The sequence below is a fragment of the Rhamphochromis longiceps genome, linkage group LG12 (assembly GCF_057381845.1).
Source record: "Rhamphochromis longiceps isolate RC_006_pf linkage group LG12, R_longiceps_female_GT1.1, whole genome shotgun sequence".
In the NCBI taxonomy this organism is placed as follows: Eukaryota; Metazoa; Chordata; class Actinopteri; order Cichliformes; family Cichlidae; genus Rhamphochromis; species Rhamphochromis longiceps.
Window position 1 is genome coordinate 41,731,681 of NC_140568.1, and position 16,475 is coordinate 41,748,155.

Consider the following 16,475-nt stretch of genomic DNA (forward strand, 5'->3'; position numbering starts at 1 on the left):
TGCTTTTATAGAGTTGGTCACGCTTCCTGATGAGCATTTAATCAAATGCTTTAGGACAGGTGTGGGCAACTCCAGGCCTCGAATGCCGGTGTCCTGTAGGTTTTAGATCTCACCCTGGGTCAGCACACCTGAATCAAATGATTAGTTCATTGCCAGGCCTCTGGAGAACTTCAAGACATGTCGAGGAGGTAATTTAGCCATTTGAATCAGCTGTGTTTATCTAAAACCTGCAGGACACCGGCCCTCGGGGCCTGGAGTTGCCCACCCCTGCTTTAGGACTATAAGCACCTCACTTCTATTTACCCTCTTAATTCCTGTTGAAGCAGTCAGAATGGACAGGTTTTCAGAGCTTCTGCCTTTGGCCTGGTGTGATATGTCATGTGTTCATCTGAGGTTGCATTTATCCAATTTTAACACTTGCTAAGGACCAGATATTTTTTTTAAATGACCATTTACTGATACATAAAACGTCAGATGTGACAGGACATTAAAAACACAAAAAGAACATGGAAATCACATCAGCTCTAGTACCTTAAACCCTTCAATAATGCACCGTGGTATCTGTCACTCTGCAAACAACACCAACAGTTTGTTAGTGTGACCCCAGCCTGACCTCAGGACACCATCTTCTAAGACTGTCTCGATGTTTCATCTTAAAATCTGGAGGTAGCCATGATAACATGAACCATTTACTGCTTGGGAACATAAATGTAGATTTTTGACTGTTGACAAACAGTTACTGTGAGGTCCAGGTATTTTACTTTATTTCAGTAAGCTCCCTAAAGTCTACCACGAGGTAAATCAGCTGCACACATACACGGATTTAATAGAGAACTTTAAATACAGGCTGAATTTCTTCCAGATCTGTGCTGCCCTCTGTTGGCTGACTGTTTACTGACTCTTCTCATAGATGCACACGTTTCTTCGTGGCATACATTAAACAGCCTGTTTAATGTCAACATATCCTGTTTAAAACAGGATATGTTGACCTGCAGCCTGAAGTGCGCCCATGCAGACACATTAGCAGGCAAGTAAGTCCTGACTTTGATATGACACATCTTCAAATAAACCGAAAACAACAACCCAACAAATCTTTGTGCGAACTTTATTGAAACCTCCTACGACCTGGCGTTCACATATCAGCCTAATCAGCCCAAATATCAAGGAGAAATTAAAAATGCATGCCGAGGAAGAGGAGGTTAAACTTGGTCAACTTTATTTAAACTTTCCAAAGGTTTTAGAGAGTACGGATTAAATAAATAAATCAGTGAGCTGTAAAAATGATTCATGATGTCATCAAGTTTTCTTCTTTTGGTCACAGTGTCTGAAGGAAAAATGCAGAACTAAGGTGAAAAAGGGGAAAGACTGCGTAAATTTTATTTCCAAAATATTAATGTATTTCTAAAAAGAAAAGTTTTGATCCCTGGATGTTCATGGTTCAGTGGTTATTATTAGGTTTTTGCCACTTACAGCTAAATCTGCAAAATCTGCTTAAAGTGAAGTCTGAGCAGCGGTGCTGTGAACCCATCCAACCAAAGGAATTTATAAAAATTTATAAAACCCAGATGGGTTATGAAATCACTGAAAATAATGAAACAAATTAAGTTGCACAAATCTATTTTTTTTAAATGTATTGATTTTTTAAATGTAAAAATAAATTAATATTTATATAAATTTATTTATTCTTTCTTTATTAATGTGTGCTATTTGCAGGTTTGGGGGAAATATTATCAGGTACTTTCAATCCATGTAAAATTATCAGGTGCTAACTGGTGTATAACTAATAAAAACAGACACAAGGAAAAAAAATGCAACTTATATTTAACAAATTCAATTTGAATTCATTAAAATCTTCCGCGTAAAGTTGGTAAGTTTTGAGTTTTTGGATTCCAAGTCCCTGAAGGTAGCATCACTGTGGCGGTTTGTACCGCACGGTGGCGCTGTTTCACGTTGAACGCTACAGCATGACTGGCATGAATGAAAGTCCAAAAACTTTAGGCAAGTTCATCAGCTTGAACCAGTGTAGCACCGGAAGTGCCATGACTCACCTTTAAAAAGTCTTCCACAGATAAAATGTTTCGTGTTCAAGCGCCCAAATAAATCTATTACATCTATATTCGTTTCACTTTATATCAGTTATATATTTTTTTAAAGCAGAAACCACAAACCTAGCTAGTTAGTGTTTGAATAGTATCTTGATTAAGTTTGAACATCTGAATGAGTGTTGTGAATTTATTATAATGTAAAATTGTTATTAGCAATCACATGAATTCATTTTTAAAATTGCACATAAATTTGCAAGTTTTATAGTTTTTTTTTAAATTAAAAATCACTTTAAAACATTTCTGAAAAACCATCAATCATCTATTTCATTACAACAACAAGACAACATTATTCGGCTTATTTTTAAGTAAACTTTAATCTCTGCTTTTTCATTGTACTTTCCTTAACTGTCACTCACACAAGTTGAACAATTAGAGCTGTTATTAATGTATAATTATTTGTTTAAATGATTAGTCAGTGGTTCAGTTACTGAGTAATTTTTTTCTTTTTCTTTTTCCAATTTATGAACACTTTAAAAAAAAATCTTAATATTAAACATTAATTCCAGTAGAATGTTTCTTTTGATAATCACAAATGTATTTATTTATTTTATTTACATGTTAATATCTGTATCAAATAATACGATAAAAAAAATACTTATTTTATCTTAAGTTTGTATATAGTTTGGCTGCCGACAGAAAAAGAAATTAATGCATCTTTGCCTGACAAACATGGTTTAGACTTTATTCTGAAAGGTAAAAACCGGATATTCCGCAGCATACTCTCGTCAGCTTGATGCTGCTAGCTGTAGGTTCCTCCTCTCCGTACTCAAAAGAGAAAAGCAAGCTGAAATGTCTTTTTTCGTCATTCCGTGTTGTTGAACCGCGGCTGGTGAAAGCCAGAGGACCCAAAATGTCCCCAGGTGGGTTTTTTCATTACTTTTAACCAAACACCTCAAGTTTTTTTCCCCACTTTTACGGACATCTTTGAACGAAACGCTTAATTTGTTTTCAGATATCTGCGGTGAATCACGTCCTGAACAAGAGTTCTAATGAAAACACACTGAAAACACCAAGTCGGCACGTTTACTTTAGCACAGCCTTGTTTTTTACCGTTTACCGTGTTTTCCCCCGTTATTTTTGATAGCTTTGAGAGTCTTTTAAACTATGGCGTTCTTCGTGAAAAAGAAGAAATTCAAGTTTCAGACCCATCTTACCCTGGAGGAGCTCACCGCGGTGCCTTTTGTCAACGGCGTCCTCTTCTGCAAGCTCCGGCTGCTGGATGGAGATTTTGTCGCTACTTCTTCCAGGTAAATACTCCTGAAAACAACCTTAAACGTTTCTTCACACATGCAAAACATTGTTTAAAGTACCATGTTGTGGTCTCATACAGTTTGGAAGCAGTTACGGGAGGTTAAAGTGCATCTGTAGACTAAAGTGCATCTGTACATCTGAGCTTGCAATTACTGCAGTGTGTCTAAAATGTATGCAGGGTATATTAGTATATTATTTAGTACAGATACGGTGGTTGATTTTTGGGATAAAGATGCAAAAGTTTGCATCTTAGCAGTCTCTGTTATTCCCTGTGTTGTTTTTAAACCTGTTTCTGCTCTGTTTGTGTTGCACCAGCTCGCTCCATGAGTCAGATTTAAACGCTGGGTGTTGCCATGTTAAGTGGTCTATCTGTGTATCTGCATTGGCACCTCTGCTGCACTGGGCTGCCAGACTAAACACAGCAGCAGCACCTCTAAAACCAGCTCATACTGGTCAGATAATCTTGGTGTACCAGCTCTTTCAGCTGTGTCGGGGATGAGACGGGGAAGATAACTCTGATTTCTGGGCTTTTCATCTTCTCATTTGCGTCACATAACTTCAGATTTTCTTCTTCTGACCTTGATAACGTTCATAACTTTCATCTGTTTTTCCTTCCTCGTTCCTGATTTTCTAGATGAGATCAGGCGAAGGACACACAAGGTCTTTGCTTCAGTGTTTCACACTTGTTGGAGGTTGAATGGATACAGTGACTGTCTGAAGTCAGTTTAAGACCCTCCTGCTTCTCTCTCCTTCTTACAGACTGGCTTACTGAACTGACCTCATTGTGTAAAACAATATGAGGCACTACGCTGTTAGTCAGCTAAGAATCAGAATCAGAATACTTTATTGATCCCTGGGGGAAATTATTTTTTGTTACAGTGCTCCATTTTAAACCAACATTAAGACAAGACAGACAATACGCTAACTAAGAATAGTACAATATATACATATATATACATACATACATACATACATAAGTCACTTATAAATAAATATTTGGAAAAGAAACATGTGTAGTTGTAGCAGCAAACAGTGTGTTAAGTGGATGCGTTGTACAGGGAGATGGCCACAGGCAGGAATGATTTCCTGTGTCGTTCAGTGGTGCTTTTCGGTAATCTCAGTCTCTCACTGAACGAGCTCCTGTGACTGACTTTATTGTGCTTTATTTATTTATAAGTGCTTTATTGGCGGAGGATCTCTGAAGTGCTTTTAACCTGTTTATCAGATCCAACGATGAGACCACAATTTTCCAGATCTGCTTTCCTATTTCACTGGTTGAAATACTCTGCCTCTTTTTCTTCTATTACTGGGATGTTTCCTCACCCTGTTTGGACCTCATGTACATACAGGCCTGCTGAACTTCAAATCCCACAGCTGACACATGTGTATGTGGGGTGGGAGGGGGGGGTTCCTGTGCGTACTTAAAAAGCAGGTCATCCTCTTCATCTACCCACTCAGCCTCCCTGTTTGCACGTAGCATCACTGCAGACTGAGTGTGTGAGAGGGGCTCACAGAGGGGAAAGTAAACACACAGACAGATCGGGATCATCTTGATCAGGTTTCTTGTCTGCAGATGTTTCCGTTTTCTTACCTTTCATCAGTGTGGCGGGGAAAGCGGTTTGGGACTTCTGTGAGGAGCAGATAATCTCACGGAGGGAGCAAACCTCTGCGGTCAGAGCCCAAAACCTAGTTACTTTGGAGAACATGTTAGTAAATTCAATTACAACACATTTAAAAACAACAGACAGTGACAGCAAGTGATCAAAACATAAGAACATTTTTATTCATTTCTCATGATTTAAACAGCAACTCCCACTGATTTCAAATCTTAAGGGTGGCCTGGCCAAGGCAGTAGCCATACGAGCTTTAAAAAAAACATGAAAATGCAACAAATAAAACATGAAATAAAAGATCTCTAATGTGATATACTATATACAAATACACACAACAAAACACTAGTGGTTTCACCAGAAAAAAACATCAACGTCTCCTGATGATGCTTTTAAAATCATTTGTAGATATAATTTCCTCACCCAGGTCATTTCTAAAATAAGTCCTCAATAGTAACGCTGTGGGAATCTTTAGTTAGATCAATAAAATCAGATTTATGGCCATCTGCATAGGTGTACTGAGTTTGATTGTATTAAATATTGAAACAGAAAAAGTTTAGGTTATCTGGTAAATGGCAGTGATATTATAGTGCTTTTAATTTAACGTTAATGGTGCTCTTAACCTAACACTCAAGAACTTGGAGTCCAGTGGATGCATAAGGGGGAACTGTACGGTTCAGCATCTTGGCCAATGATACTTGAACATGAGACTAGAGGAGTCGCGGATCAAACCACTGAACTTCTGATTGGTAGACAAGCCACTCTACCTTCTGAGACAGCTTTATTGAGCCTCAAATTTGAGAAACGCTTGTGCAAAAGCTGATGAAACTGGAAACGTGATGTATAACAAGAAGCAAAAGCTACTCTAGTGGAATCCACTGACTTTTGCCAGTTTTGTGTTGTAATATAAACACAGAGGTCTCTGAGGTTCAGGGAGATCCATTGTTTTTATTTTCTGCCTTCAGAGGATTGCAGCTCTCACTAAAATGTTTATCTGTCAAACTAAAGCTCCCCTCTGATGAGGGAAAAAGCGAACTAAATGCCTCCCCTTTCCCTTTCTCTCGGCTCATGTCCCCTGGAGCAAGGACGGCAATGTCTGAGCCCTCTGTGCCCTCAGAGGTCACTCTCATCTCGGGTGGTTATATAACAGCTCAGTCCTTCCCTGGGATCAGTTATCATCTCTGTGACTGAAAACAAGGGCTCTCTCAGAGGAGGGGACAACAACCGTGGCACAGGGAGGCTCCCTCCACGGCGGACATTAGATTAGGGTTATGTCATAGATCTGACAAGCCCGGTCTTTGTATGCAAGGCCCCGCCTTGTTGAAGGTTGGGGACAGTTGGGGTGGGATTAACAGCGAACGTGTCCAGGGGACTGCGCTGTTGGAAGCACAGAGGGGATCACATGCTGCAAATGTGACTGTCTAGCTCTCAGAGCAGCGTGTCAGGGCTTTTTATTTAGTACAATTGGAAACTTTTTACTGAAGCCATAAAATACTCTAGAAAGTGTTTACTGAGGTAAATGGGTAACCAGAGCAGTCGCCCTCCTGTCTATGTGTCATCACTGTTTTAGCCGATGCTAGCTTGCAACCAACCAACGCTCTCCTTTGGAAACATGAGCCGAGAAACAAAGTGTTAACTGTGGGTTTTTTTTTTTTTTTTTTTTTACTGTGCAAAATCAGACTCGCTCAAGGCTGAGGTTTTTTTTTTTTTGTATTTTTTTTTGAGGGGGGTTGTGTGGCGTCTTTAAATGTTGTATTTTGTCTGAAGAGCAGTGACGGATGACACTAACTGGGGTTATCAAGTCAATTTCCACACTAGAAAAGACAAACATAATATATTTGGAGTCTTGTAGGCGGTGCTTCCCTGCTGGGGTGGTATTAAAGGCGACTGAGTACTATGAAGAAAAATTTATTATATCATGGATTTTAAATCTCATCTGGTGGTAAAAGACTGCCCTGTGGTTTCAAATATCTGTGCGGTTTGTTAATGCTGTTATGGTGGCTTTTACATTAGTCTGAATGACCACAGCAGTGCCTTGCAGGTGGATGTTGCTCAGGTTTAAGCAAAGGGTTTAACTTTTCTGCTTAATAACCTTGTGTTTTCTCCAGAGCCCCCCTAATGTCTGCATACCTGCTGTGTAACACATTGGAGCAACTGAAACTAATAAAGGAGTGTTTTTGCAGGGGTTACTCTCAGTCTGAACTCTCTCTAATGCCACAAAGTGGGTTAATGTGTATACCAAAATATTAAATTGGTAATTATTTTTAACGGGTGCAGTAATTGTTGCCAGCTTTGTGGTTGTTTCGGGACTTACTTGGATAGTTTCAGTTTGGAGATATGTAGCTGCACCCTCCCTGGAGCAAACTGTGCAGAGCTTAGAAGAAAATTGTGAATCACTTCAAGACTTTGCATTGTCTAAGGAGACTGTTAAACATGAGCTTTAAAGTCTAGCTATTGGTGGAATAACTTGGACCCCCCCCCCGCTTGGTTGAACTAGTCTGTTCAGAGATGTATCACAGTGATATAACACATAAACTCGTCATGCATGCACGGACTTATTAGAAACTGAGCTAGAAACGGCTTGAAAGAGTTCAGGGAAACAGAAAACAGAGTTGTACTTTAGTTATAACCTTTTTTGGGAGTTTAGCGTTCTGCATTTATCTTTGTATCGAGGGGTAATTACACTGCAACGAGTATATTTTTATAAAAGTAATACAGTAAATCCCTTTCAGATTGTTTTGCTAATCGAGTGAAACGTTCCTCCAGTTGTCCTGCCTTCATGTAGATCCCAAAAAGGAATGTGCAATCAGCCCCAAGAAGCCCGTAATCACCCAATCCCTTTTTTCCTCTTATAAATCTTTCCAAATGGTTTTGTATTGAAAACCAACAAAGACTCGTTCGAATTTGATTTTTCTTTGGTGCTCACTTTTTTAGGCCATGTGAATATAAAGAAGGCTAAAGATTACTCAAAGTATTTTTTAGAAAGTATAGCTATCTGGGAGGTTATCAGCATTCGAGAGTGTCCACTGCGTCGAGTGTGTTGGACTGCTTGTGGAGAATGTGTTTTCACTCTGTAGAGCTATAGAAACCAGATGGTCTCCGTCTTGATTTGGCAGAAGAACATGCTGCAGGAGTTTGCAGGCTTTATCAGCTCTGATTCTTACGGTTCAAAGTTTACATTTTGGACATTCAAGCTGATTCTTTTAATCCATGCTGCTCCTGATATTTCACCACTGCCTGACACCAGTGTGAAAACACAAACACATCAGCCCTTGATGTATTTCTCTGGCCCTGCTGTGACCATTCCTGATAGATAAGCAGCAGGAGATGGAGAGTGTTTCTGTGTTTCTAAGAAAAACACAGGACTTCTGCAGCGATTTGAGACTCTGAAGAAAGTGTGATCACTTTTTATGACTGCATAGTTATGCCAGTTGTACCTGGCCGACTTTTCCCTGGATCTTGTTCTTATTAAGAATAAAATCTTGTTTTTGTTTTAAGTTTAATTTACACTTCTGTGTTCAGTCTGTATAGCGCCTATGGTATAGCCTGTGCAACAGGCAACACAGTTAGCCAGCATTTTCATTTGAGCTAAGTGCCAGTGTTGCAACTGGTCCGCTTCTTATTCAGTCATTCCAGAAGGAGGAAATGACATGTAGTTACATTTCTGCACGGAAATTGTGTTGTAAATTAGATTTAACAAACATCTATAAATCCAACTCAATGTGACTAATGTAATTGTTAGCTTTGACTGGATGCTCACAGGCCAGAGCTCTTGGAAGATGTAAAGCAGAGGGACAATTATGAATTGTCATAGAAGTACTGTGTGTGTGTGTATATTCATGGCACTTTGGTGTAGTAACAATATGGACTTCCCTCTGCTCTCTGTCCCTGTGTGGGGGGGGACATATGGGACTAACATTAACATGTCCTAATAACAAATAAAAGTCCTAATGTGACCACTAATACTTTGGATTATGTTCGCACTGATTTACTCACTTGCACTTCAGTGTATCTTGCTGGCTCAGTATTGTGTTGCGCTGCCAGCAGTACTTCCAGGATGTAGTTCTTAGGATGTTGAAGTATCATGATCCGTTGGGTGGAGATGGCAGTTTCCGGGCAGTAGTTGTCGCACATCACCGACACTACTGCTGACTAATCCAACATATAATGATGAGTACATCAAAGGCATTGTAGCCCGCTTTAACTGTATAAATAGTTTATATCAGTAAAGAGAATCCAAAGTAGACTTCAGTGATGAATCTGTTCTCTTAGTCACAAACATCTCTGTTAATGTGTGCCACCCTACTTCTTCTGCACTCCGTGCTTTAATGTTTTATTTCTTCTACACAGTTTATAAAACTGTATCACGGGGCATTTAGTCATTCTTTGTATCTGTAAAGTTTTGGCTCGAGCGAAAGCAGCTGCAGGGGAGTTCAGTGGAAACGCAAGCAGGAAACCATCCAGCCACCTCTGTTTTAAACCACTTTTGGCAAATTCCCACCAAAATGTACCTGCACTGCTTTAATGCACAAGTGTGCAACCATGATGAATATTGGAGCCCCTTATTTTGTTAAGTCTACAGATGTGTGCCACGTGACAGAGAGAAGGGAACGTCCAAAACAAAAAATAAAACGTAAGGAAGACATCCAGAGAGGAGCGGGTTTGCGAGGAGAGTTGAGAAATACGACTGGGACGTGGCGCTCCTCAACAGCTGTTTCCTGTTTTCCTCTCACTTTTCCAGCGGTTAGCGCTTTGCTGGGATGTGAGGGGAGGCGCGTGGGGTGTGGCGGGGGGGTTTTTGGATGTTGGTGGTCTGGTATCTGACCAGGTAATCAACGTGAACTTCCTCCATACAAGGGCTTTCCTGTTGTGAAACTGATTGTTAGGGATTGCAACTGTAGAGCTGACCTTTTTCATTATCACACATGTGTGACAGCAGAGCTTCACAAAAGTTGACTGCAACCAACAAGAGACGAGAAAGTCGACTTTATCAATAGTCAGAATGACTCCAGTGTTAGGTTAAGGCCCCGAAGAGGCTCGTTGATTTGATTTCCCTTGTGGGTTTAAGATTCCAGAGCCCAGACTGTGGTGTTTAGCCGCATATAAACCCGCTGATGATTGCATCCAAATTACAGCCAAATTATTATGACATTAAAATGTAAGAACTATCAGTTTGGTTTGCTTTTTTACTCCTAAACTGACAAATAGTGAAAGGAAAAATAGCCGTCAGTTTTACAGAATGCATAACTCTTCTCTGTCTTATAATTGTTTTAAGCTTTAGGTTTAGGATGTTAGTTGGACATTACAAAAAGAAGGTTGATTTTCCAGGTGGTGTTTGACCTAAACAGTTACAGATACAGGTGAATGCAGTGGTATGCTGACATTTGCCGTTCTTTTCCTGAAAAAAGCTTACCGTTTAGTCCAGCTCAAGGTTATGTGAATAAAAGTGATACTTTTGGGTGGTGAGGTTTGCCTAGAAGAATGAAGAGGTACTTGCACTGTCTTCATCCTACACTGGTGCTAGTCTTCTGGGTTCTCTGTTGTATTTTGTTTTGCTTCCATCTGCAAGGGGCGGTTGGGGTCATGGTGAAAACTGTAGCCGGCAGGAACAGGAGTTTGCCCTTGCAAGATAGGGGTCATGGTCAAAACCATCCGCTAATCCTGCTTCCATGTCTCCCACCATTTTTGCCTCGTTTTCATTAAATAGATTGGTTTAAATCTTAATTATAGAAATACATGATATGATGGTTCTATAGTTAATTTGTATTTGTGTTAAATAATGTTTTCAGTATTGAGCAAAATGAGTAGGACTGATGTAACAAATTTCCCACGTGTGGGACTAATAAAGGTTATCTTATTTGCTGTAACTGAGCATGTTGTACTTCACTGTAACCAGGGCCAAACTACCTATGAATTTGACATTTAATTGATAAACTTCCCATTTAAACATATTATTTTCCAAGAAATACTGAATCATCAAAGGGTTCCACATGTGAGCTGTTTAATTACTACCTTTGAAGTCTACGTTACCATTTGCTCTACTCATTTCCCCTCAGTTCCCTTCACTGTCTGAAACGAGCCGTTTTAGATCCCCCCCCTTTAAGGCCACCCTCCCTGTAAGCTGACTTTCTTCTGATTGGCAGAGGGGAGATGAACATATTTGGGACGTCCCCTCATACAGAGCCAATAGTAGGACAGAATAGTCTGTTTAGAGTTGTTTTAAGCTTTAGGTTTTGGCTCACAGGGATTATTTGTACATGCGCTGACCTTGTTATGTGAAACTTTGGTCGTGTTTAATTTGAACATAATGACAAATAATAAAGAAAAATAGAAAAATGAGCCGCTGGACTAACACTGACACATTTACACTGATGATGATCAGTAGGTGTATTTAAAAAAAATAAAAATAAAATACACGATAAAAAAGTTAAAGCAGCTGGAGGAAGTAACTTTTGTTCTCGAATGGTTGTTAAAAGGGTGATGGCGTCAGCGAGGATCGACCCTGTGGCTTTCTGACTCCTCGCCCGTTCCTGTCCCCGTCCGTGGACTCTGCAGGATCCGTCTGCTTCCTCAGCACTCTGCCGTCTGGCTGTTTATCTGAGCGCTCGATACGACCCGACCGGGGTCCTGCCTGAATGTTTGTGTTTCTTGTGCGGCCGCGGGCCCCCGGAGCCACGCAGCCGGGATGAGCGATAAGGATCCCGCTCTGCCGACATGTTGAGTCATCACATGTGAGGTCCGGTGGAGGGGCAACTCAAATCACAGGCCACAAGTTTATATCTCAGTCTTGCAGGCTGAGTTTAGTGTGTAATCACAACTTTAATGATTGTTAGTGGAGAGATTGTCTTTGCTCTAGGGGTCATTTAGGCTCAGTTTTCCCACATTACAAGAGAACTGAACGTCTGAAGAGCAGGAACATGAACTCCAGTAATCTAGCCATGTCAGTTTTAATAATGTTTTTTGGCAGCTCAGAGAAGGTCGGAACAAAACTGATTCCAGTTCCTGTAACTTTAGCTCACCGTGATGGATTTATTTTTCATCATGTAAGGGTTTCCGAACAGCAGTAGCAGATGTGATTCGTAGATTCTGGTGCTTGAACCCCTGAGACACCACAAAACTGTTTGTCAGAGATGAAGCAGACTGTAAATAAATAGTCAAAATTTAAGGAAACTGTCCAAGATGACTTTCTGTGTTAACATTTTAAAAGAAGTTGGCGTTTTAGAAAATGCTTTCACCTGAAAAAGATCAGCGTTCTGCTCAAGACAGGCTGGATTAACACAGTTGCACACAAACATAAGAAAAGATATGTAAACTTGTGTAACATTGACAAGATTGTATAGAGCTGTCTTAGCCCACCACAGATAACAAAAATAACACCAAATAAATGATAAATAGTTCCTAATAAAGACAACAGAACAGGGGGTGCTGCTGAAAAGGGTTAAAACTGTGCATCGCAGCCTAGTTTCCGCCGATGTCCACCAGTAATGAGCCAGTCCTCACAGACTTCCACCAGCACAACAGTACAAGCTGTGGTTTATTTATTTATTTTCTTTATAAGTTGCACGTTTTAAATCTGTTTCCTGTAGTTCATTTGTAAACTGAAAAATTAAGTTATTTTTCATGTCGAGGCGTTCCTGTCTCACCCTTTTTCTCATGCTGTGTTTCCGGTTTTTGTCTCCACTGTATCTCCTCAAAAATACTCTGAAGAGTTACTTCATATCCTTTATTTGCTCTTCTTAGTTTTAACCTCGTTTCCTATGTCCTCTTCCTGTCCTCCTGTGCTTTTGTCACTCAGTTTGCAGATCTTATGCTTTACTAATACTTCCCAGTCTAGCCAGGATGTTACCGTTTTATTTAATCTGTTGGTCTTCTTTGGTTTTGGTTTCATTATTTGACTTCAAACCTGTTCTCCTGTACGAAAACCTAACTGTGTTTTCAGTTTGATCGATGGTAAATTAAATGTGGATAGTGATGCTCGTTGTAGAAGTTTGACAGCTTGTTTTCAGCTGCTGGAAAATATGCTTGGATCAGAGCAGATTTCTTTTATAAATACTCGTGATTTGGTTCAAACGTACCGGATGATGAAAGGGTTGCCTGCAGGACAAGCGCTTGGAAGAGGACAGGCACAGTCACGGCCTCCGTTTAGTTTTTTTTTTTTTTCCTCACAGGCGGTTTCATGTCCTCTGTTTATGTGAGCTCTGTCCGGCTGTGGTGAGAGCAGTTTCAGCATCTGTCTTCTGTCTCTGCAGCCTGTTTTTACTGAGCTGCAATCGCAGCACAGCGCAGAAATGCTGCTCCCATGAAGTCTTTCATTTTTGGGGGGTAAACCAAGTGTTTTTGAAGCCTCTAAAACAGTTTATATAAGTTTTATTTTAGTAAGTGAAAATGTTTAATCTGTGTCCTTTGTGATGTGTGATAGTGCACATACTTGGTAAGAAAGAATGTATTCTTTACAACATTCTGATGTCTGTCAGAAAAAATAAGTCCTTTTTTGGCTCATGGTTAAACTTGAAGGTTTTGTTAAATCCTACTTACAAACAAATGGGATCAAAATATATTGGTAAAGTTTTAACCCACATACTGTCTCACATAACAGATTATGGATTAGGATGAAGACAGCTGATAGCTGTAACATCTTTCAACAGCTTAAATGTTTGTTTGTTTTTTGACAGTTTCAGTATCAAACTCTTTCTTTTTGTTTTGTTCTATATAAATGTTCATATAAGGTGAACAACAAAGCAGCAGCTGTTTGTAGGTATTTCAGTATAGCTTTAATAACAACTTGTATTTGTAGGTTTGCAGCAGTTTTGAAATTTACTGCAAGCTGTGATCAGAAGGAGTTGAAATGACGCAAAAGCTCAGGTGACGGTGCTTTCTCCCTGTCATTGTGTTTAGTGTGTTACTTCTTTTGAGGCTGTCACTGCACTTATGGTAACCGAACATGTTGTCATCAACCACATTGATGTCGTTTTACATCACTTGTCTCTCCACGAGTGACTAAGTGAGTGAGGAGCAGTAAAAGGAGGTGCACTCAGACTGAAAGTGTGACTAACGGTGTGAATATCATCAGCAGTAGACTGACTCTCTAACTGACCAGAAATGAGATTCGTCCAAATAAATTGAATGAACAACTACAAAGTCAGTTTATTCTGACTTTGAACGACTGTTTTTCTTTTCCACCAACACAATGCTGGACTTTCCACTAGAGAAAGTGGGATGTTGGTGCCAGAAAGCTGCTGCTGGCACAAAATTAACTGCGTGCATCACAGGTATTCTGTCTTCTCTGATTCTTTTATGTATTTTAATGTTTTAATGCTCCAGCCAGTTCTGCCTTGTTAGCCTTTGGGAACCATCCAACATTCTGATAAGCTGCAGAGCCACACCTTAACAGGAATCTGTATATTTTTCCAGTTTTCTTTTCTCACCATATATTTATTTTATAAGCACAAAGAGTTTGAAGTTTGAAGCTGGGTTTTTGTTCATACAAAATCCTGTATTTGCAGCTGACTCTTTTTCCCAACTTCTTCCAGCTGAGGTGAATCAAACCCCCTGATACAACACGTTGACCTTTTCCTTTTAGGTCAGTGTTGAGTGACAGGGGCAGCCTTTGCAGATTTTAATTTCAGGGCTCATGTGCGAGCTGTACGTAGACCTCAGTCTTAATAAATGTCTGGGTCAGATCAGAATTGAAACGAGGCGGCTGCTGGATGGGGATTTGGAGTGTTTCCTTTGGTTTTGTTCCAAGGTTGTTTTCGTTACAGACAGCCGAGGCACATGTAAAGAGCAGAAGCCAGAGCTGGTGTGAGCAGAGCCAGAAAGCACTCTGTTAAAACCTCTTCTGCAGAATTTGGGGTAATGGGGGAGAAACTCACGGCAGCCTCCTCCTGCATTAAAGGAAAAGTGTGAGAGTGAAAACAGGGAACAGAAGAGAGTCAAAGGCAGCAGGTGAGATTAGAAACAAACACCTTGTAAAAATGTACCAGGGTGAAGCCGAGTGTTGGTGTGAGCTGCTCCTCCGCCTCCTCCTCCTCCAAGCTGCTGGGAAAGCGGTCGGTGGATTTGAGTGAGAGGTTTCCATGGAGCCTGAACAAAGCCATCTGGACTGAGGAATGTGGTTTGGGAACGCTCCACCTTACACACTGACTGACCAAAAGCGTGGGGGTCCTGATAAGTGTGTGTGTGTGTGTGTGTGTGTGTGTGTTCTTGTGTTTTGACTCTTCTTGGAACCTCACTCGTTTCCAGGGATAGAGAGATTAAAACATTTTACCTTCCTTCACCTCTTTATATGGCCTGTTTGGGAATTAGACTTTGGTGAAGGGTTAAAGTTTTAGGAGGGGGTTGTGCATGTAGTAAGTTACAATAGATTCTCTTGTCATTTGTTTAGAAGTTAAAAACTCAAATTTTGATTTTAATAAAAGCAACAAACTTTCTTTGGATAAGCCAGCACATGATGTCTGATTATTTTAGCTCCATAAAGCCGTAAACAACAGGTTTTATATGTGAGTAATACTGCCTCTTCTTTGTAATAGACTTCCAGGCTAATAAATACAATAACAAGGAATAAATAATTTAAATGTAGCCAAAGAACACCGTTTAGGGCAATAAAAAACATAGAGGCAAAAATGTAAACTGTTTAGTACTTTTAATTCTTAAATTATCTTAAACAGAAAACACATATTACATGCTTTTATATATGCAAGTGTGATCTGTTCATTCCCCTGTAGTAGGATGAGTTGCTGTTAAAAGACAAGAGCTCTGAATAATATGACTAAAATGTACTCAGAATAGTATTTAATTCATTGTAAACGTGCAAACGTGTAACTGGCTCAGCTGTTTAACATTTGCTAACTGTGAGAAAAAGAATTAAAAGAAGAAGGAAAAACAAGATGATAGTGGTACAAATCACACAACACATTGTGGAGAGCTATGAATAAAGATGAAGGGGGGATGGGAGTGTGAGGAGCAGCTGCTGCTAACTATAGACACTGTGCGTGTCATTTGAGACAGCTCGACCTCATGTACACTGAAGTGGCTGAAATTAAAAGTAAAAAAAAAGATTTTTAACTGAACTCCTGATCTGACTGTCTGACTGGTCCAGAGCAATGTTTTTAGGCCAGTTTTCCATAAATTTGTGTATTAGTGTTTTCTTAAAGAGTGCAAGCAAATTCATTATGCATATTCATGGGCTACACATGATGAATCCTTTTGATTTTAATTTAACATGTAAGTGACCCAAGTGTAGAAGTGGAAGACTAAAGGTGGCATGTTTGTTCTCCCCTATGAAGTTTTTTCAAAGTAAGTTATGTTTGATGCAAAAACATCTGCTAAGCATGGACTATAAAAGATGGGCGTAGCTTCTGGTCTGAAAAGTGAATCCCGTGCACAAATGCTTTAAAGCTGCACTTTTCTTAATGGCCACCAGGGGCTGATACCCATTGTTGGTAAAAGACCAGTCCTGTACAGGTCTGTGGGAATAACGGCCTTCATATGAGACCTTAGTAAATACCTG

The 16,475-nt window shown here is 39.9% G+C and overlaps 1 protein-coding gene across 3 annotated transcripts in view; it reads left to right on the forward strand.

Moving 5' to 3' along the window:
• The first annotated feature begins 2,848 nt into the window (after positions 1 to 2,848).
• Positions 2,849 to 16,475, forward strand: part of eeig1a (estrogen-induced osteoclastogenesis regulator 1a) — a 29,169-nt gene continuing 15,542 nt past the window's right edge. For 2 of the 3 annotated variants that reach the window (XM_085426425.1, XM_085426427.1), the window contains exon 1: positions 2,867 to 3,352. In XM_085426425.1, coding sequence (XP_085282551.1) covers positions 3,210 to 3,352 — 143 coding nt within the window. In that variant the 5' untranslated portion in view covers positions 2,867 to 3,209. Of the gene's footprint in view, positions 3,353 to 16,475 lie in introns of all 3 variants that reach the window. The other variant, XM_085426426.1, reaches the window with a different exon arrangement.